The sequence below is a fragment of the Camelus ferus genome, chromosome 11 (genome assembly GCF_009834535.1).
Source record: "Camelus ferus isolate YT-003-E chromosome 11, BCGSAC_Cfer_1.0, whole genome shotgun sequence".
In the NCBI taxonomy this organism is placed as follows: Eukaryota; Metazoa; Chordata; class Mammalia; order Artiodactyla; family Camelidae; genus Camelus; species Camelus ferus.
The window spans coordinates 8,606,410-8,629,473 of NC_045706.1; the positions used below are offsets into that span (position 1 = coordinate 8,606,410).

Sequence of the window (23,064 nt, forward strand, 5' to 3'; positions counted from 1 at the left end):
CCAGCCCTTCCAGACTCACCTGTCCACCCCGAGGGTCCCCTGTTACATATGATGGTTCAGGTGAAGGGTTACCTCTACCTTAACATCCTCCTGATCCCTCCCAGGTGAGCAGATCTCTCTCCTTTTCCCCATCACTAACTTCGTGTAAATCTCTAAGTTGCTTAAATTTTCAGTATCATTTGTTTGTAAATTGGAAGGGTGTACCATGGTAGAACTCTAATTTTAAGGTTCCACGTCGTAATTTTTAAGTGAATGAATCAGTGAATAAGTGATAGGACTGATGCAGGAAAACATATGTGGGGCATGAGGAGGGCCATGTCCCAGGTCTCGGCTGAGCCCCTGGGACATGCCCCACCACGTGTGGGTCCTTGGCTTCACGCAGGAAAGAATTCAAGTGTGAGCCACCGTTGAGTAAAGGTGGATTTATTTAGAGAGGTACATACTGCATAGAGTGTAAGGAAAGAGGTGTGGGAATTGGGTGCTCAGGTTAAAGTAAAAGTAGGTACACACTCCATAGACAGGGTGCAGGCCATCTCCAAAGAGGAGGGAGTGAAAAGGGCCACCAGGCGTGCTGTTGTCAGTTTTTATGGGCTCAGTAGCTTCACAGGTCTACAGGTGGGATCATTGCAACTGCCCTGGGGAAGGGGCTGAGATTACCAGGAATTGGGCCACCCATTCTTTGGCCTTTTGCATTTAGACTTGGGGCTGTCATGGCGCCTGCGGGCATGTTATTTGATCACGCTGTTACAATGAGCACATAATGCAGCTCGAGGTCTACTAGAAGACAAACCTCTTAATCCTCAAGGCCAACTAGGAGGTGAATCTTCCACCGTTTTGGTGAATCTTCCACCATTTTAGTGTTAAATTGCTGTCATTCCTTGAGTGGCTGCGCCCTGCCTGCTTCCCTCCCGTCTCAGGACCACAGATACATTTTTAATGTTCCGGTTAGGTACTGCGTTTCTCTCCCAGACAGTCTTCAACAATGTTAACATGGGAGTCACATTTCTTTCAACTATAGGCTAAGTCAAATGCCAGCCATTAAGGTAGGTGATGTAATCTCTGCAGTGAAGAGCCTCTGTCCCTCCAGACCTGCTGTGGGGTAAGAATCTTCACTACATTACTTGGATTTTGCCCTAGGATGATGGGCACCTTGCTGATGGCTGCCTCAAAAACTGGGCTTTGGCTGTCTACTCAGACTTTGCTTCTGTAAGCTTGAAAAAGACAGTATGGTCAAGAATCAAGAAAGAGACAGAAAGAGAAAAAGACTGAGGACATTTCCCATGGGTCATATGATTTCTCAAGGGTTCGGACGATGGACTGCTCTTAGAAGACGCCTGCACTGACCCCTTGTCCTTTGCAAAGACTTTTGGCTCTTCCTGTCCTTGCCTCTGAGAAAGCTCAGCTTGGGCAACAGTAAAACTAGTGCAGAAAGTCCTCATGCATGTGTCCCTTCTGGGTGTCTCCCCTTTGTCTTGCTGTATCCCCTAGAGCATCTAGCCTGTCTCCTATGAGCAGGGAACGTGCTCGTGGCTGAGTGAGGTTGAAGGAGGGAGATGAGATGTTAAGAGTAGAGGGGCTTTGAGGACCTGAGAGAGAAGAGGAGGGACAACCCTCCCCAGCAGTAGGAAATGCTACATGCTCTTAGTCACACGCTAGACAGAGATGAACATGACATTGCCCATTGCCTCTGCCTTGAGTCTCACAGGACAAGCTTGGCTTTTGGAGCCGTGCAGTCCCACCTCCCTGTTATCTGCTGGGGAGGGGCAAGCAGAAACCACGGAGTGGCGTCTACATTCCTGTCAGAAAACTCAGTGGCTGGTGGGACATTTCTGGCTGTTCAATGAAGATCCAAGAGAGCCTCAAATTCATGCATGTTGCTTGCCCTCTTGGGCTCTCAGGCAACTGGCTGTAGCTCCAGGCAAAGGACATGCTCTTCAAGGGAGTCTAGATCAGTCATTGTCCCTACAGGTCATTGTCCTGGGCCAGGTCTAGCCATGCTTTAGGGATGGATCCTGTAGGCTAGCCATGGATGGGACTATCTTGTGCCACGAGTCCCCACTAGTGACAGTATCCTGATTAGCCCTGAGGGTGATGAATGAAAGAAATCAGAGTCAAGGCAGTTTGGAGGTCCTGGACTAGGCTCCTGGGGGCACCGTGTGAGAGGACAGTGGAATCTGTGTGAAGTGATGGAGTGTGCAGGAGGCTGGACTGTGGCTGGACCACAGCGACCCAGGAAATGCCTGGTTCTGTCAACATGAAGGGCAGATTTCCTGGATGAGGTGAAGTTCAGGCACCAGCCCTCCCTGTGGATGCGCGTCCACAATGACTGGCTCTCCCATGATCGTGTCCATGGAAGGTGCAAATGTCATCTGCTCAGGTGTGCTTCCAAGACATTGGACCTCTGTGTTAGCGTGTGGTTTTCTCCAGGAAAGAGTTCTTCTTTGCCCTGGGCTCTCATCACCCTGAGCTTCTCTGAAAGATGGGTGGTTTCCTTTTTAACATCACCAATAGCAGCTGGTCCCTGAATTTCCTGTGTCTGCTACAGCACTTTCCTTAGGGAGACAAGGGGTGTAACGTAATACAATATGACGACGCTAAGGTTGTAAGAATGAATTCCCCCAAAACCTTTCTTTTTTTTGTGGAGACTAACATCTGAGGTTGACATTTAATATTCAGCTCTTCTGGACAAGTCCCAGATCACCCTTCTCCAGCCAGGGAGGGGCGGGCCCTCAGCATCTCTCTCAGGAGCCTGAAGGGTTCACTGCAGCACATCCTGGGCGTCCAGGCTGACCCTGCGTCCTCCTTCTTGCAGCTTCGCAAATCAATCCTACCTTCGGAGGTGCATCCCTGCAGAGCAACCCAGCAAGATTCCTCTCTGCAATCCCCCCTCTCAGTTCCCAGAAGGAGAAGGAGGAGGGCAGGCCCCTCCTGGGGAGGGGTGTCCCTGGGAGGACTCTGGAATTTGTTTCGGTGACCAGCTGAGTTCCCAGGACCCTGGCTGTCACTCAGCTCTGCCTGGAGGGCCCCTCTGGTCTCCTGTCATCACCTGCTGCCTCTGCTTCTGTGGGGGAACAGGATTAGTTCCCCTGGTCATTTTGGCTGACAATAACTATCCCGGTCGTCCCATGGAGCACTGTGACCATGTTACTGATGTGGCCAAGTAGCACTCCTACAAACGTTTGTCTGTTAAAGGATTCCCTCGCATTGAGAGCAATCCCCAAAATGATCTTCATGGCACAGAGAACATATCTGGTGCCAAATATGTTGGGAAGTGCTGTGTACTCCAGCCCATTTGGACCATCACAGTGTAAGTGGGAAAGGTCAAGGCTCTGAGAAGTCCTGCAAAGGAGAAGGATTTACTTTCTCTATAGTACTAAGGACCATGGAACTAAAATTTATCACATAATTTCCTTAAAATGCTTATTTTTATTAATAGACTTGTGGGATCCATCAATTCCAGTCACAAAGGGTAAGTGTCACGTTTTCCCACTTAAACCGCAGGACATGGGTTTCTTATCCCCAGGCTTGGCTATCTGTGCAGGACTTTTGGAGACTGTCCTTAGCTCAGGTCAGTGTCTGGTCCGTTTTTTTATTTTGGTCCCTAGGGTCAAAGAACAGATTCAGTTTGGCTGTAGGGGAGGCAAAAGTTGTCTTCACCTTCTCAGGGTTTTGTGTGGCTGGACCTGCGACTTCAGTTCATAGAAGATGACTCAACAGGAGAAAAGCACACAGGTTTACTTAATGCAAGTTCACGTGACATGGGAGACTCCATAAGGAAAGAAACCCCCTCAAACCTACTTGCTTTCAGATGTGGTTCAACAAGGAGAGGCAGCTGTGGAAAAGTAAGCACACTCTGTGGGAGGGAGAAGGTAAGAATTATTCCATCAGGATCTGTGCGTACAGAATTTTCTAGATATCAGTTCCTAGTCCTGGTGATAAGAATCTTCCTTCCTTCTGGCACAGAGAGGACAGGTTTCCATGGCATTTTCACCTCCTTATTTTAAGAAATGGAAAAAAGGTCAGAAAGTTACTCTTGGACTTGCTCTTTTTCATTCTCTTTTAATTCCAAATCGTCAGTGACGCCTGAGCCTACTGGGGTGGCATGTTCCAAAGTGCCTCAGGGCAAAAGGTAAAAACAGGTTCAAGGTTTAAAATGGCTTAGATGTTTTAGAATCTTAGTAATTTTCAAGCCTGAGAACCACTCAGGAGCTTTTGGTTGGCCGGGTGGAAGTGGTGGGGGGGTGGTGACAGTGGGGAATTAGCTACTTCAAGAAACACTCTTTTGACTTTAGGTGAAGAGGCTGCAGTGAGTTCCTGCTGGAAAAATCTCCCTGGCATTTGACACAAAGAATATGGATAACATAGAAAAAACACAAAAAGTTCACATGGGTTTAAATACAATAGTGTTTCCACAGTCCAGAAACGTTGATGAAACAAAGATGGCCAGTGCTGTAAAACTCTGGGGCCACGTGAGACCTGGGACCCCTGTGTCTCCCACTGACAGGACGTGTTGCAAGGGCCAGGAGCCAGCCAACCAGGCAGGGGCTTAAGTACATAGACCCACCCAGCGACCACCCGCTAAGGGAGGCTGATGGAAATCTTCTGCTGGACCTGGGGCCACTGCCATGGGAGGCGGAAGACAGACCCAGCCCAGGCGCTCCTGGGTCTCTGACTAGATCTCTGACTAGATCTGCCCTTTCCCCAGTATCTCTGCAGGAGGTTCAGATGGTTTTGGGCTCTGGGCCCAGGAAAGAGCCACGTGGAGGCAACTGTCAAACCAGTAAGACCAGGAGAGGAGAGCGTGGGGGTGGAGCACTGGGCCAGGGCCAGGGGAGGGGGTCAGAGAGACACAGAGATTCATTAAAACATCCCACTCCAAACGGACCTGTCAAACTAAATTACAACACGTGAATGAAATGCTAAGCATGTTGCCAGCGAAAGCAAAAACTGGAACAGAAATTCACTCTGAATTAGTTTGTTCGGGGAAATTTTTCTAACAAAATGAAATGTACATAACATAAAATGAACCATTTTAAACTGTACTTCAGTGGAATTTGGTATAAGCACCATGTTGTGCAACCACCACCTCTATCTAGTGCCAATGCCTCTTCACCAGCCCTAAATGAAGCCCCCACTACCCTAAATGGCCGTCTCCTTTCCCCTCCACCCCCAGCCCCTTGCCACCACCAGTCTGCTTCTGTCCTGGTGGGTTTACTTTGTCACTTCACACTAATTCTAAGAACAGTCTTGCAAAGACTGAAATAAGAACCTTGATGGTAGCCAATGGTGTCATTGAAGGTATAACTTGTTATTTTTTCTTAAATAATTTACTGTGAAATATTTTCAAACTCACAGAAGAGATGTAAGTATCACACAAAGGACTCTCGCATCTCCCTAAAGCAGGTCCCCTAACTAGCCCCTCACTGCATTTGCTCCATCATCCTGTCTCCATCTCTATTTATTCTTGTTGTCATTAGTAATTTTCTAAACCATTTGAGAGTAAGCTATCGACAAGATGCCCCATTACTCCTCAATAAGTCAGAACAAAGTCGCCTTTCTGCATCATCACCAATTCAAGAAATCAGTTCTGGTAATAGCCCTCTCGTCCAGGCCACAGAACTCATTAGGATTTTACCAACTGTCCCCTGAATGTTGGTTTCATTTTCAGCTGAGGCACCACCCAGCAGCACATACAGCATTCAGGGCTCATGTCTCTTAAGTATCTGCCAATCTGACAGATTCCCTCGTCCTCGCCTGCCTTTCATGTCCTTGATGGTTTTCAAGATGCAGGACTTGCAGGCTACAGAGTGGCTCTCCGTCTGGGTCAGAAGATGTTTCTTAGCAAGATTATCACAGGAGTGGTGCTCTGCTCCTTCAGTGCATCACATCAGGGGGACACATCAGGCTCACCCATACCCCCCACAGTGACCTTGACCTTGTGTGTCCGCTCATGTCGGCAGCTGTCTGGTTTCTCCAGGGCAAGGCCACATCTTTGCCTTTGTATTTGCTTACCATTTTGTGGAAAGGTGAGTTGAGATTTTTTTTACTATGCTTCTTCTGTTTAAATCTCTCTCAGTAGTATTGGTTTCTACTGACAACTCCTGCTTGAATTCGGACAACAGGTGTCTGAAATCCAAGAAAACTAAGATCGTTATGAAATGATTTTTTTATTTACATCACTTCCTCCACAATTATTCCTTGGCCTTTTACTCTAAGGGAGCGTTTCCCCTTTCTGCTTTCTTATTTATTGTTAATTTTCTGCTTAATACCGATATGCACTCATTATCTTCTGTTTTATCTATGGTTTTACTTCGTTATTATCATTATCTATTTTGATATTCATGTTGTATCATATTTGACCATGGGGGCTGCTTCTAGCTGGCTCCTGAGTCCTTTGAACATATCCCCATCATTCTTTGTGCATTGCTTTATTTTCTAATAGAAGATGATGTCCAGGTTCGTCTTGAACTTCCCCTACCTCAGCCCTTGCAATGAGCCATTTCTCCAAGGAGTAGTGATTCCTTTAAGCAGGGCACACTTTTTAGAAACCAAATTGTGGTGCTTGGCGTGCTCATTGCTACTGGGATCATTACTTCTAGGTCCTCTCAGAGGGCAGAGCTGGGAAATATACTTATGTACATTTGTATCTTCACACACATCATATACATACATCTATAACTCCTTCTATATCAGTGTTTCTATACATACATCCGCATATATGTATCACTATGATGACATATGCTAATTTCAATTTTATTTCAAACATCTTAGATCTGTCTATGATTTCTACATTTATGTTTGTAAATACCTTTGGTTTTCCCTAATATCAACATACTTACTTACTCAGCTTACTAATTTGCTCAGTTTTACAGTCCCCAAACAATGCCAGTTTCTTCAGCTGCCATCACCTTCCCACCACAGCCTCAGCGTCCTATGAACTTGAGCCAGCAGGCACGCTGCCTCCGCGCCTCACTGCTCCTCCTTCTCCTTCAGCACTCTGTGTCCCCAGGCACTGCTGGACACAATGCTGAGGTGCATCTCTGTGGCACCCCTCCCAGTCACCTCTGACTGTCCTGACTACTGCACACCAGGAAGAAATGAGAAGCAAAGAATGGGTAGGAAGAACAAAGGTGCTGTAAGTTTTATTCTAAGAGAAAAAAATTAGTTGCTGCACATCAGCAAGAGAACAGGTGGCTGAGCAAAGAAATTAATTAGAAATGTCAGGAATGAAAAGTATAGTCATGGAAATAAAAACTGGAATACACGGGATACAGTATAGGCGGTACATGGTCCAAGATCAAATGAACGATTTGGAGGAAACTTTGGGATTAATGTACTGCTACAAGAGAAGATAAAGAGTTTCTTTTAATGAAAGAAATATGGAGGATGGGTTGAGAGACATCAGAATTCATTCTATAGCAACTCACAAGGAAGAGGGGGATGGAATTCAGATAAGAGATACTTGATGAGTTTTGGCAAAATTTTCTAGAGTAGATGGAAATTATGAATCCTCAGACTGGAGAGGCTCTGAGTAAGATCGATTCAGAAATAAAAATAAATGTCCTAAGAGATGCACTGCATTATAACTCTAAAAGTTCAGATTAGAGATACAGATAGTATACAAAGAAATGGCAGCTAAACAGTTAGCTTCTCATTGGCAATCACAGGAGCCAGAAGACAAAGAAACATCACCTTCAAAGGGCAAGAAAAAATAACCAGAACGCTAGAACTTCAAACCCAACCAGAGTGACACGACCAAAGACAAAATGTGCTCACCATCCACTGACTTCACTAGGAGAATTATTAAAAAATAGCATTCTGAAAGAGGGAAAGTTCAGAGAGAATATAAGAACAATAGTGAGCATAAAATTTAAGACAATAGCTTATCTTTAATTATGCATTGACTGCCCAAAGACTAACTTTGATGGGTTAAATGATCAGTTTAAAAAATCTCAACATGGTAACAAGACGGGAGTTACTCAGTGAGTGGCTATTGCGTGCTCAATTCTGTGTATTTTGAAGGACACTCTAGATGTGAAATAACTGTAGGCTTTACTAGAAAAAAACTATAATATGATAGTGTTTTTTAAATTATTAATGTAACCACTAAAAATGTAAAATTCTCTCCAAATCATTAAAAGAAAATAAAGAAAAACAGAACTCTTTAACAAGTTAAGAGAAGGCATGAAGAGGACAAAAAAGAATTTAAGGAAAAGATTTTAAAAAAAAACACAAGAATGTAGGCAAAGTTCAAAATATGTATGTGATCATAAAAAATGGATTTTACTAAAATATAAACTTAAATACATAATTCAATATTAAAATATAAAATTAAAATGCAGATTATTATGTATAAGTGTTGGGAGGATGAATTGGTATAATCACTTTGGAAAACTGTTAGATAATATCTGTTAAAGTATAAGAGTGTGTATTATAATTCTTCTCACTATACAGCAAATAGAAATGCTTTCATGGGGTCACTCAATAACAGGTATTAGAACACTTACAGTAGCACCATTAAGCAGAATACTGAGCCAACCCAAATTCCCACCAGATCAATATGGTGGAAAATACTGTACATTCACATAAAGGAATACTATTCAACAACGAGAACAAATGGTTTGTGCTACACACAAAAAAAGCATCAATGAATCTCAGAAACATGATATAGAATGAAAAAAGCCAGATATAAAGGATACATCCTGAAGGGTTTTGTGTATATGAAGCTCAGAACACACAAGGCTAATTCATACTGCGCAAAGCCAGGGTAATGGCTAACTTGGGGGAGGTGCTTCAATGACTGGGAGTGGTCATTATGGGATTTCTTGGATGCTGAAAATTAGCTGCACACTTAAGATATATACACGTTTATATGTATGTATGCATGTAAATATTACACTGTAATAAAAATTTAAAGACAAATTAATTAAATAGAAAATATTTAAAAATCTAAATATATTCTACATTCCAAGAGGCATTCCCATAACAAAAGCACAGAAAGGTTTAAAATTGTGATGAGAATGAGAAACCATCTCTCCAAAGATATGATGAATTTGAAATATTAATACCAAATAATATAATGTTTAATGCACAGACAAATTATAAAGATACTAATAATAATGAAAACAATACTACATCAAGAAGCTATAAGAATCATAAACTGCGTGCCTAACATAATAACTACAAAGCAATATGATGGCACTAAGAGGAAAAAAAGGAATATGGTGGGGTAAAGGAGGAAAAATTTCTTTTCTTCCTTCATAGAATCTTCCACTGGGTCTAACAATTAAAGTGACGTAAGACAGATTAACAGGAGAAAGCTTACAAATTTCATTTTATACCTACATGGGAGTCTCTGTAAGAAAGTGAAAGCCAAAAAAAATGGCCAGTCCCGAGTGCTTATGTACTAGGTGAGAAACAGTGTCAAGGGTAGAAAAGTAACTGAAATATAAGAGGAGACCAAAGGCAAGTAAGAGGCATTTTAACAAGGTCTGTTTGTACAGATTTCTCTCACTCTCAACTCCCTATCTGATGAGAAGACTTCCCTTCCTCCAGGTAGGGGCAGGGCATCATTGTCATAGGATTTTCATCTTGTGCTTTCAAGAAGAGAAAGGAAAGTCTGAGTGCTTTTTGCATCTGCTCTTTCCCAAATTCCTTTAGTTCAAAATATTTAACATGTCAAAGCAGCATATTCTGGGGTAACACTTCCTGAAGTCCTTCATTTCTCCCATCTCAAACTTCCCCAGAAGTTTATTAAAAACTAAGTTGGGATCAATTGGGAGTTTGAGATATTTGCAGATACTAACTGATATATATAAAACAGATAAACAAGTCCATACTGTATAGCACAGGGAACTATATTCAATATCGTGTAGTAACCTATGGTGAAAAAGAATATGAAAACAAATATATGTATGTTCATGTATGACTGAAGCTTTATGCTGTACACCAGAAGTTGACACAACATTGTAAACTGACTATACTTCAATAAAAAATACACACACACACACATATATGTAATTGAGTTGGTAGCTGTGGAAAGAGATTCAGATTAGAATGTTAAAGTAAGAGATCAGTAAAAGGGAGAGACAAACATAGATTGGAATGAGAAGACAACAAATTATAGCACACCATCCAAAAACTTACTGAATCATTCTCAGTCCCTAGAATGAGTCAGTCAGCTAGGCAGTTCTGTCTTATTTTAAGAGGTGGTGGTGCAGGTGAGAGTAGGGTGCCCCTCTAAGTTAGGGCTCCATGCGGGGTGAATAAAAGAGTAAAGAGATTGATTTCTCTAAAAGTAAGTCTTTTATCATCAATCTGTTCATTGGTTCTTTGACTCCATAAATATTTATTGTTTGCCTAAAAAATTAAATTAGTAATGAAAAGGTTTCTTCTCAAAAAGATGATAGTTCCAGACAGTTTGACAAGGAAATATCACTATCTTCAATGACTTTTAACTTATTGGAACTATCTTAGAGGAAGTGCAAAAGCTACCGAACTCACTGTATAGATTAAGAATAATCCGATATGGCTATAATCTGATCCTAGTAATGGACAAGAACAGTACAGGAAAAAACTGTAGGCAACCTAATTTTAAAGCATAGATGCAAAAATATGATTAAAAAATAGAATAGAGTATAATTTTTGAAATTGCATTTGGTAGTGTAAAAAGTACTCCTAAAACAAATTTAACAAAATTCAGTAACTATTAATGATATTAAGTAAAATTCTTAGAAATCAGTCCCTGAAGGGAACAAGCTTAATGTCATGTGCAACCATAAAAAACTTGCAGCAAATGATCTAATTTACTGGGAAGACTTCAGAGGAAATTCCACTTAAGTTCAGAGCAAGACAGAACGGCTGTCATCAACTTTAGTCAATCGTGCATTGGAAGCTTCAGTCATTTTCCGTTTTACGCCACGAGAAGCACAGAGATGGAGCAGGATTGCTCAGCTTGCAGGGGAAAGGGGTTCAAACAGAACATAGACTGTTCCTCTTTTAAGTCTCTCTAAGGAATCTTTTAGAATCGCTATCTGTCCTTGGATTAAAGGACCTTGAAGGACTGAGGATGTTTGTGCTGCATGTGACAGAAACCCCATCTCACATGCCTTACAGAACAGAGCAGGGGATGACCCTGCGGCTGGGAGAGTGCAGGCTTTGGGGGTGAAGGTGCCCGGTGGCTCTGGACTGGCATCCCCGCCATCCTCTTGCTCTGCCTCCCTTGTGAGCTGGCTTCACTCTCAGCTGGTAGGAAGCAGAGAGCAGACATGTCCCCGCTCCCCTGCAGCCAGACCTTTCCTTCACTTCACTGGCCCGTTTGGGGGACATGCTCCTTCCTGCACCATCACTGAGCAGGACAGGGAGCCTCCTGGTGGCGCTCACACCACCTCCTCCACCACTGAGGCCAGTTCTCAGAGCTGGGTCTGGGCTCAGCTTCTCCCAAGGCCCATGGGACAGGCAGGCGGGAACAGAAACTGAATGAAATTGTGGTTCTCTATCAACACGGAGGGAATCCATGCTCGGGGGCAGCTTACACACTGCCCAACACACCCTTCAGTCCTTCCGTGAGAGTGAGAGCCTGGTGCTGGGGAGGAGAGAACACCCATCCATGGGACGGTGCAGAGAGAGAGTGACTGGAAAGCTCTGACGGGATGGAGGACACTCAGGGGCAAAGTGGAGACAACTGCTGCATCTCACGGAGGAGAGGAAAGAGGGGCAGGGGCCGTGTGCAAGGGAGGAGCCTAGAAGGGGAGAAACCGGGCTGGTTCAGGGCCCTCAGAATCTAGGTGCAAATTTAAGGGACAAACATCCAAGGGACACAAAACCTCAAAATCTGCTGTTGACCTGTAAGTGTCCTCCAGAGGATGTTGTGACTTTAGGAACCTAGGACGTTGATTCCTGAGTGTCCCCTGGCAAAGGGACTGTGCCTGCTTTTCCTCCCCAGGCGGCCACAGCCCTGCTGGGACGCTGCTGGGAGGAGCAGGCCTGACACGCTGGAGCTGAAGGCAGGCTCCTTGGGCTGTGATGGAGGATGAGGAGCTGCCTTCTCCCCGTGGTTCCCCTGTTTGCTCCATCCGGGCATTTACCCAACTGGGGAGACACTTTGTCCTCCCCGCAGGCCAGGGCCAGGGAGTGTTTTGAGGGTAAGGGACTGTAAGGAGATCTTGCAAAGATTAGGAAAGGGAGATTCTAAATTGAAGGAGAACTGTGAGGAAATATGACATATTCTAGTAGTAATAAGCAGGGAGCTTAACCGCTGAAGCAGAATTAGCCTTGTATTCTGAGAGGGAAAAACTTCCAATTTGCTTCCTCCTTTATTCATCAGCCAGGGGAGCTTTGAGTGACGAGATGGCTCAAGGCAGCTTCCCTGTGTTCTAATTGAGCTGGAATCTCCTTCACACTGTGAACCCATAAGGCCTCTGTAAGAAAGATATGGGTTGGAGAGGACAGGAACTCCTCCATAATCTGTAAGAAAAAGCTCAGTGATGCAATAATAATAGAAAGTTGGCCAAAAGATATGGATAAATCGGCATTTCACGAAAGAGCTGCAGTTGGACTAGAAACATAGGAAAAGTGGCCAAGTCCGTTGGCACCTGGAGAAACGCACATTCTTAAAAAAGATAATATTTCAAGTATTTTTAATCAGCAAGATGTTTTGAAAGAATCAGTAAAACCCAGAGTTGTTTAGATTTAGATTTCAGAAAAATGGACTCCCGTGTGCTGCTGGTTGCTGTGTGACTGGCAATGCTCCTTGGAAGGCAGTTGGGCTGTCATTGCTTTTTATAGATGAATGACTTCCATTGTAATGGACGGAACATGGTTTATGTAGCCATCCATCAGTGGATGGTCATTTGACTTGCTTCTCTCTTTGACTCTGATGAATAAAGCTGCTATGAATATTCATGCACAAGTATCTCTTATGGACATATATTTTCATTTCCTTGGGTAAATACTTAGTGAAATGCTGGGCTTATGGAAACTCTTTGTAACCAGTTGGGAAACTTCAACTCTGTCTTCAACAGGGGCCTGAACGGATCATGCGGTCTTGTTATTTTAAAGAGGAAAGTCGACTGTGTACACGTGTCATCCTCGTGGATACACCCACTACGGCTGCCCCCTCAGCTCTGACTCCCACCCAGAGCAACGGGGGCTGTTTATGTGCTTTTGCCCCTAGTGACACAGGAGGGCTCCCAGAGACACCAGGCAGCCAGGAGGTCAGACCTCATCCTGGTTCTGTCACTGTCACCCTGTGACGTGGGCCTGTCCCTTGGTCTCTGGGTCCCCGTTCCTCCCCTGTCCAAGCTGTTGTGAGGCTTACGCAGGTTCATAGAGGTGGAAGTGCTGGACCTTAACCCCAGGCGGGAGGGTCCCCAAACAGGAGGTCCCAGTGGCCTGTGGCCAACTTGTCACTCTTCACCCAGGACCACAGAAAGAGGAGAGGAGGAGAAGAAACTGGCCACGCTTCCCAGTCCAGGTGAGAGAGGAACAGGGAGAGTCTGAGGGAGACGAGTGGTGACAGCAGGTCCCACCCTTCCCTCTGAAACCAGGGCTCCCTCTGGGCCCTGAGCTCCTGCAGCGCTGCTAGCCTGGGCCCCGGGGGGAGGGGCGGGGACCAGGGTGGCAGCAGCTGTCTATATAGCCTGGGCCCAGGGCCAGGCTCGCTCCTGGGGCTGCTGCCAGGCCTGCTGAGATGAAGCTGTCCCGCGCCATCCCTTGGGCCTTGCTGCTCAGTACAGGTAAAGCCTGGCCCCGAGTCCCTGGGTCCTAGGCCCCTCTCTGCTTCCTGTCCAGCCTAGGGATTCTGTAGAAATTGATTGATGCTGACAAAGAAGCTCTGGGAGTGATAGTCTTCAAAATACTCCCCTCCAACAAACTGCCTCCCTCACCCTGGGCAGCGGGGGAGGGGCCAGCAGGATGCCCAGGATCCAGGGGCTGAGGCCACCAGGTCTTATAAATATTTTCTGAGCTCCCCTGTCCCTGTTTGGATATTTGTTTCATGGGCCTCCCTGGCTCCCTGCTTCCCTCCTGCCTTAAGCAAACGCACCCTGGGATGTCCTGTGGGGCAGCGGGGCACAGATCAGACAGGGATGAGGTCAATCAGATGTGGCTTTGCTGTGGAGGTGTTTTCTGAGGTGTGACTGGGTGGGTGCTGGAGGGGGGACCCTGGCTTGAACTGAGTTGGAGGGGTCACCTTAGGGGGACATGGGGTCCCTGGAGAAGCCCCACAGCAGATGGGATCTCTCTGCCTCTGTCCCCAAGGACTGAGACATGGCGGCAACGCAGGTTCAGGGATGAACAGCAGGAAACAGCAGCTCCCAGCAGGGGCTGAGGGTGTCCTGGTGTTATGGAAATGACAGGCCAGCCAAGAAACAAGCACCACTCAGAGGGCTGGAGTACTCAGATTTATTACGCCTGCGGGCTCAGAGGGGCTTCTGCTCCGAAGCTCTGAGCACCTCCAAGACGTGCACATGAGGTTTTATAGGGTTAATTACAAATATGGGGCTATTAGGCAATAAGGCTCAAACAACAAAAAGCAAGGAATCAGTACACTGGAGCTTATCAATTTGGAACAGATCACGTTACTGACACTTGTTGAGCTTGGATTTACGAGTTAGCTTGTTAGCCCAGTAAACTGACACTAAACTTCAGATTTATGAGTTAGCCCGGCAGAACTTAGATCAGTAAACCAACCCTTATCACACTTAGATTTGTGACTCAGCTTGTTAGCCCAGCTGGGCTTTTCCTTCACACTGGCAGGAGAGGCACTCGCCCTACAGAGAGCTGGGTGCTGGGACTGCAGTGAATTCAGCAGGGGGACCAGCTCTGATTCCGGATGCTGGGAGGGAAAAAGGCGTCCATTTCTTCAGGGAAACCTTGATCTCTTTCTCCCTCGTTCGCTCTCTCTGTCCTGCTCTGTCCTTCTTTTCTTCCTTCCCCCTTTTCTCTCCTGCTCCTTCTTTCGTCCTCTTCTCACTCATCTGCTGTCCCTGCTCCCCTCACCCTCCCCTCTCCTCCACTCCTCTACCCACCTGGCCAGATACATTCAAAACCCAGTGCCCTCCTCTGTCTGCCCTCCTTGGTGAAGGCTATTAGCCAGATGGGGAGGACCGTCACCTGTCCCTCCCAGATAGCAGCTTAAAGGCTTTGGTGCAGATCAGCGCAATCCAAGGGGCCTCCAAACCACAGACCACGGCGCCCTGACGCCGTGGCTGGAGGCAATCACATATGCTTTATTGTTTCGGGTGAGGTCAGCAGCAATGGGCAGCTTGCTAAGAAGTAGGGGGGACTGGCTCGCAGCCTGAGAGACTCAACGCTGTGCGACCTGATGAAGTCCCCGGGCTCTCTGAGCCTCTGCTGAGGGCTGCCAGCGCCCTGGGGGCCGCTGGGCGGGCTGCCAGAGCCCTGAGAGGCCCGTGGATATACACCCTGTGCAAACGTGGGGGCGCTCACGGCGGAAGCAGGAGTGTCCCCTGAGGGGACTCACAGCCTGAAGCGGGGTTTGGCTGTTAATCTGAGCTGCAGGGGAGGAAAAAGCTCTCCTCCTCCCTCTCAGGGTCTCTGCGGAGCCTAAGAATTAAGGTGACTTAGTAGCACAGGAGAGGAGCACACATTGTGCCAAGTCTTTCCTTGTCCCTGGGCCCGGGGTCTTCACAAACCAGGAAGAGCTGGAGAAGCGACCAGAGTAGGAACCCTTATGCCTTTTAGACATTTGGGAAGAAGATGACGGACAAAGGGCTGGGGCTGGGGCGGTCGGCTGTGGGCGGTGAGGGCTGTGCGGGGGGCCGAGAGGAGGAAAGGGGGAGGCGGGCGGGGCGTGAGCACAGACCCTGTCAGCCGCCCGCGGGCTCCTGCGTCCTCCCCCGCTGGTGCAGGCCAGCCGCCGCGCCCCCGCTCCCGCTCCCGGGAGAGGCTGTGCGCGGCTTGCCGGTGGAAGCGGTGCGTCACAGCCCTTCCTGCATCTGCTGTGTTTCAAGTGCCTTCTGACAAATCGTCAGTACGCGAAGCTGGCACGTTGTGGGGTCCCACAAGGGGCCTCATGTTCTCCTTGTTTCAAAGCCTGGACGTCAGATTCCAGATCAGAGGAGTTCCCCGTAGATGAGGGTCCAGGACGCAGACATCCCGGGAAGTGACACGGGTGTTTGGATTCTTCCCGTGAGGTCTGCCTTCACGCAAACCTCTGTTTATATCTTTCCAAGTAATATTGATGGACACCCTGGGGTGGGGAGGTTTCACTGGGCCCCCCAGTCCAAAGCTACCTCAGGGTCCAGGAAGGGCAGCTGGAGAGGCACCTCCAGTGTCCTGGTTGACATTCATGGTCAAAGAGTTTCCAGAGCATTTGTTGATTCCCATTTACTGAGGAAAGAAGTATCTGGTTGGGGGAGGAAATGATTGTCATGAAGCGCTGACAGTGGCGGGTAACTTAGCGAGAACGTCCCCGGGCTGGGCACGGAGCCAAGTACGTATGGATTATCCTCCAGAACCTAGCAGGGCAGTTACTATTAAATTCCCATTTTACAGATGAATGGACTGAGGCTTAGGGAGAGTAAATAAATTGTCCAAAGCCATCTAGCTCTCGTGGCCACAGGGCTGTGACCCAGGGCCCTCTGATTCCTGAGCTGTGCTGTGTCCACTGGTCAGTTCAGGAGGACAAGCCTCAGGGTATGTCAGCCCTGGTAGGGGTGTGATTGTCATCGGGGTCTTGATCCAAGCACCTGACTCAGGTCCCTGATACAGTGAAACTTTCTTACATTAAGATGGTTCATTCCTCTTCAGCTGAAAATTTTATTCAATTCATTGTATCCATCACCAAGTTGATCATTGATCTAAATAAAGAATTTACATGAAAAGTTCAGGTTAATTAGGGTGATCAAACGTCTTGCTTTGGTCAGGACTGAGAGGTTTCTCAGGAGAGGGGACTTACAACACTCAAACTGGGAAATTCTGGGGAAAACTGGGACTCGTTAATCTCCCTCCTCAGAGCCGACTTCTGACTTGGCTCCAGACTGAACCATTGCAGTAGACTCAGTGGGGTTGGAGAAATGAGGAGAAAGGAGTCAATTGAGCGAGTCCTTGACGGCTGAGCGCCAGACCCTCTTCCTGCCCTTCCCCTGTGGGACCAGGTTCTTCTGGGCTGGAGGACAGCCACGCTCTCTCCTCCCGGTCTCAGCCCCATCCCTTGAAACTCAGCCCCTCCTCACAGCTTGGGCATGGTCTGTGCTCAAGCCTTGATTCATCAGTAACTTCCAACTTTTCTTTTTGTTCTTCTCTTTTGATGTCTTTTCAGCCACAGCGATTTCAAATGACTGGTACCCCAGTAAGTGCAGACACACTATTTCACCATTTCCTGCTTCCCACACAGAGATGTGCTTTGGGACTGAAGTTCAAATGACTCTCCTGGAAGGGCGAGTATCCGCTGGCCTTTTTGGTCAAGAGAACTTGGTGTTTCTGAACCTGACCGTGTGCTCCACTCTTCTCAATCCCTAAAGTTCCCTCTCCCCTGACTTCTCAGGGCTTCCACCCTCCCCTTCCCCCCCCCCCACCACACCTCCTCCGCAGCCCAGGGGGCCTCCTCTGCCGTCCTGCCCACAGCCTCACCAGGCAGGGAAAGGAGCCACCTCTCCACGGAGCAGGTGTCACAGGAGGATGGAGCCTCCTCCAGATGGCTGGAGTCTGGTGGGGGCTGAAGGGCGTCACGTCTTCAGTGTCAGGACTGAGTGCATAGACTGGAGAGGGAGTGAGTGCAGAGGAGGGATGCTGGCCAGAGGGGAAAGGTTTCCTCCTAATGTGGGTGCCTTTTCAATAAACTGACTGATTTACATCATGATCTGCAGGTTGAGGCATAAACATGAACTCATTTGATCCTAAACACCCCGGAGGAACCTGCTGCTTTTATCCTCATTTGACGAAACTTATTTTTTGATGAGGTGTTCAATTCTTCCCTTTTCAGCTGTCAAAACAAAGTGTGCTAATGAATATGGGTCCCTTTAAGATTCTGAAAAGAGCAAATATGAGAAAAGAAGAGAAAACCATATTCTGTGGATCATCAGGCTTGGATCTTGGATGCTGGGTTGTGATCAGGGGACTGGGAAGTTAGGATGACCCCCAGGGGTGCGGGCCCCAGGGGTGGCACGGTCCCCCATGGGCCTGGTGCTGCTCCCGGGCGCCTGAGATCTTTCCTTCCATCTTAGATTACCATGACTGTGGGGGCCACCTCAGAGGCCAGTACGGCACAATCTCCACCTATGAGGGGCCGGAAACTGAGTGTGTCTGGACCATCCAGGTGGACCCAGGTTACCAGCTTCTCGTGATAATACCCTTTCTCAAGTGAGTGTTCAGGTGTATGAGTTTTCTCTTCTGATGTTATAGTTTTACGGGAAGGTGTCGCTCCTGGCCTCTTCCAGTTGCCCCCGTACCATCCAGCACACACATCTAAACACATCCTGGCACCATCTCACTCTCCGATGAAAACCCCTCGATGGCCCTGTGCTATCTAAATAAGTTTTAGTCTTCTTACATGGCATTCAAATCCCTTCCTGATACAGCTGGAACTCCCCTCCCTTCTAACCTCTTTTCCCCTCTGCCTGGAACGCATCCTTCTACGTCTTCCAGACTCACCTGCTGCTGCATAGGGGCCTCATTTGGTATTTCATGATTTAGCTTGAGGATGGACTTTTCCATCACATATGAAATTCCTTTTTTGACTGTGCCCACATGTGGGCAGATCTTTCTCTGATTTTTCCCCCATCCATTACCCCATGCAGATTCTGGGTGGAATTTACAGCATAACATCACTCCTGCCTACATCTGAGTTTCATGTACAAGAAAGGAGGTGTATTTTTTTTAACTAATAAGTAAATAAATAAATAAAAGAATGAATAAATATTCAAAAGAGTGAATGAGGTGATACAGCCACAGAAGGCAGTTCTGACGGAGCAGTGAGTGGCAGCATTTCTACAGCAGATTAGTCTTCATAGATTTTAACACCGGAGCCCCATGTTGGTAAATTGCAGACCAGGTGGCACACATCCCACAGTGGGGCTGGCATGGGTGATGCTATCTTGTGAGGAAGGGGCTGCTGCGCCTCCAGAACTTTCGCTATGTCAGGACTTCCACCAGTTCAAGAGCTGCTCTGTGGGAGGAGGGCAACCTAGAGGTGCCTGCCTCACAGTAGGGTTTGGACCCTCTACCCAAACCACAGCCCAGGGGTGAAGAATTTGGGCATTTCCTGCATCACCATTTCTAAGTTCTTCTGTAATCTCCCCATTTTGTCTCTTTGACCTCTGCAAAGATCAGTTTTGCATCTGACAGTCCTTGGCACCAGGGAAGGAATCAGTCTGGCCCAGAGCAAGCTAGTGTTAAGGGTCTCAGGTGTGTCCTGGTGAGATGTCCCTCCTTTGTCTTGTTTTCAACCAGAGAGGACTGGTCCTCCCTCCTGTGTGGGAGACATGCTGGTGGCCGAGTGAGGATGACAGGCTGGGGATCAGGTCTTGATGAGGAGAAGGAAGAGATGGGAATCCTCAGCAGGACTGTGACAATCCAAGGTGCACTTTGCCCACAGGAGGTGGAGATGGACGCCTCTCTCCCCTCTGCTGGGCCTGGAGGCCAAGATGGGGTTGCGGGGCCCCATCTGACAGGAATGCAGAGGGTGAAACAGGAGTGGCATCACACACTCCTGTCTGGGACCCTCACCTGACACAGTGGTTGCTGCCCAAGGAAACATTCCACAGGGTTGTCTCTGTTGTCATGCTTGAGGGGCCTGAAGGACAGTGGCTCCTGAGCCCAAAGTCCTGCCTGGACTTCCCTGGATCCCAGGAGATGAGGCAGTCACCTGCAGCCCAGGTGCATGGGAAGTCCTCTGGTGGAGGTGGGAGGGTCTTGGATGACCATCATTTTTTTCAGAATGATGACTCTCCTTCCCTGTGGCACCAGGCCTGGAATGTCTCATGAGCAAAGCTGTGAGACTGTGTGCAGGCCCAGGTGGGGGAGGCTGCCTGCAGGAAGGACCGTGATTCCAAACGTTGATGTCTGCCTTTCCTTCGGCCCCAATAGCCTCGACTGTGGTAAAGAGTACGTGGAAATTCTAGACGGACCACCAGGATCTGAGAGCTTTGGGAAGTTTTGTCAAGGTTTAAGCATCACCAATCGTGGTTCTTCTACAAATATGACGGTCAAGTACAGCAGAAATCCTGACCATCCAGCCTCTTCCTATAAGATAGTGTTCCTTCGTGATCCACTAGGTGGGTAACAGGGGACAGGAACCTGCTGCTGTGCGCTCTTGCCTGGGCACAGCTATGTGGGAGTTGGGCATGCGGCTGTTCCTATAACTCTTGAAATAAGCTTGACCATCGCAGGGTGAGCGAGAGTCAGTGTGGTGCAGTGAGCCTCTCCAGAAACATCCGCCAGTTCGAGCTCAGCATTTCTGCATCCCCAGATTTTGCGGTTATAAAGACCTGATTTGCAATTCTTTTACTATTTTATTTTATTTTATTTTTACAAATTTTATTTTTCATCTAGATGATGTGGCAATTTCCTCTCAAATATAAAATTTCTCTTCTTGATTTTATTATACCCCTTTGGCATTTTCCAGTGTATTCATTTTAAATGTGTTGTACACGTAGTATACTACACAAAATGTATATGTATATCACATATGTAGTTATATAGCAATTATATAGGTTATATATAGAGAAAGAGAAGAATGTATAAATATAGTATACTAGAGGAAATTTATATTATGCTTGCTATATAAATAATCCTGCACACAAATATATGTATGTAACCTAGAACAAACCAGACACAGTCCCTAAACATTGTTTGTTTGTTTGTTTGTTTGTTTCCTCATTAGTGACTACCTGAAATTTTCCCACACTTATCAAGTAGAAGAAAATGCTTTTTAAATCGACTTAACTAAGCTCTGGTTAAGCTGTCCTCCATCCCGCAGGCTAGCAATTGTTGCCTCAAGCTTAAGGTATACAAGCATTGCCAATGAGAACAATCTTCCTTGAAGACTCTTCTGGAATCAGCTGACCTCGAGGAGAGACATCTCCTGGTCACCTGTCTGATCACACCTGCTCAGCCCCTCCTGCCTCTGCATCCTTTCCAGCCTCCGTCTCTTCCTGCAAAGAAGAATTTCTTGCTCCTGAGCTTTAGATACTTGCCAGTCTTGTGTTTGGATCATTCTACTTACCGCTATGACCATTTTGAATAAAGTCTCTTTACCTGGGTCTGGATTTGTTTTTTTCAGTGTGAAAGTCCTCATTTCACAGGGTTGGTGCCTCCGGCATCACTGACAGTGACTGAAACCTCTTCTGAAGACCTTTGAATAAGAAGGATTCTCATTTGTCTGCAGCCTGTCTTGGGATGGGATCTTGCCAATATGTGATTTCTCTCATTTGCACAGGAAAAATCTCCACAGACACAGAACTGAGATGTTGGCCCGGCTCTCTGCTAAAATTTCTTGCAATAGATAAAGCATATTAAGTGAGGATGTGTTAAATTTATTCTAATTCCCACTAACCAACTATAAATTGCACTACATCAGAATCTCTTTTAAAGGTCTGAGAAGAGTGACACGTGAAGCCCACAAGGTTTGTGGGGTCATCAGACTCAGATGATGCTGCCTTTATCAGACCAGGAGTTAGGAGGATCCGAAGTCACAGTGGTCCCTGTGCGTCACAGCCCCTCCTAGGCCTGGCACTGCCTCCATGTCCTTTTTTCTGTTTCAGGAGTAGGGGGGAGGTGGGGTCTCTCCGCAGACTTCGGGCAGGGTCAGAGGGTGGCTTGGGAGCAGCACTACCTGTGTCTGGACCACCCTGGTGAGGTCAGCTCAGCAAGCCACACTGGGATTTCCTTTCCTCAGGTGAGTTCTCTGCAGGAGGGTTCTCTTTGCTGATGTTGCAGATTCGGGGAAAATTCCATGCTGGTCTTACCCGCCTGGCCGTCCTCTCCCTTCTCATCTCTTCTCCCCTCTGCTCCCTCTCAGTGCTGGGCCATCACACACTGAGCTTTAGACACAGCAGGCTGCTAGGCAGCTCTGGGCCTCTGCGCACACTGTCCACTTGCCATGAAAGCATCATTCCAACCCTTCTAGTCTCACCTGCCCATGGCTGAGGGTCCCCTGTTAGTATATCCTGGTCCAGGTGATGGGCTGCCTCGACCATCACAGCTTCCTGACCCCTCCCAGGTGGACAGATCTCCCTCCTTCATCCCATTATCTACGTCCTGTAACCCTCTAGGTTATCTAACTGCTGAGTATCACGTGTTTGTTAATTGGATGGGTCTACCATTAAAAGACTCTTAACTTCAGGGTCCAAGTTGTAATCCTTAATGAATGAGTGGATGAGTGACAGCCACAGATGAGTTTTCAAAGTTCCAGTAAGGTGCTGCATTGCCATCCAGACAATTGTCATTGATGTTAACATGGGAGTCACATATCCTTGAACTGCAGGCTAAGTCAAACACAGCCCATAAAAGTGGATGACGTAATTTGTGTGTGTGAGGGTCCCTGTCCCTCCAGGCCAGGTGGTCCAGACACAGGTAGTGCTGCTCCCAAGCCACCCTCTGACCCTGCCCGAAGTCTGCGGAGAGACCCCACCTCCCCCCTATTCTTGAAACAGAATAAAGGACATGGAGGCTGTGCCAGGCCTATGAGGGGCTGTGACACACAGGGACCACTGTGACTTCGGATCCTCCTAACTCCTGGTCTGATAAAGGCAGCATCATCCGAGTCTGACGACCCCACAAACCGTGTGGGCTTCACGTGTCACTCTTCTCAGAACTTTTACTTTTAAAGTGATTCTGATGTGGTGCAATTTATAGCTGGTTAGTGGGAATTAGAATAAATTTAACACACCCTCACTTAATGTTCTTTATCATCAACCACAGTACCACAAAGTTTAGCAGAAAACTGGGCCAGTGTCTCCCGTGTCTGTAAAGGTTTTTCCTTCACAGGAGAGGGAAACAGTAAAGAGACAACAACCCCATCCCAAGACAAGCCTCAGACAAGTGCAATTCCTTCTGATTTCAAAGACCTTCAGAAAGGGTTTCAACCATTCTCAGTGATGC

General features: G+C 47.1%; 1 protein-coding gene across 1 annotated transcript; it reads left to right on the forward strand.

Moving 5' to 3' along the window:
• The first annotated feature begins 51 nt into the window (after window positions 1-51).
• Window positions 52-21,081, forward strand: LOC102524516 (major seminal plasma glycoprotein PSP-I-like). Its single transcript, XM_032492058.1, has 5 exons — window positions 52-104; window positions 15,154-15,174; window positions 18,193-18,324; window positions 20,050-20,237; window positions 20,846-21,081. Exons 1-5 carry the CDS (start codon window positions 52-54, stop codon window positions 20,854-20,856), a joined length of 405 nt encoding a protein of 134 aa, XP_032347949.1. The 3' UTR covers window positions 20,857-21,081.
• The last annotated feature ends 1,983 nt before the right edge of the window (window positions 21,082-23,064 follow it).

Bases quoted from the DNA above. Each gene is read 5' to 3' on its own strand.
- LOC102524516 (XM_032492058.1), top strand. From the start codon at position 52: ATGGTTCAGGTGAAGGGTTACCTCTACCTTAACATCCTCCTGATCCCT. The intron at 105-15,153 runs GTGAGCAGATCT...GCTTTGGTGCAG, and splicing joins ATCCTCCTGATCCCTCCCAG to ATCAGCGCAATCCAAGGGGC. The intron at 15,175-18,192 runs TCCAAACCACAG...CATCTTAGATTA, and splicing joins TCAGCGCAATCCAAGGGGCC to CCATGACTGTGGGGGCCACC.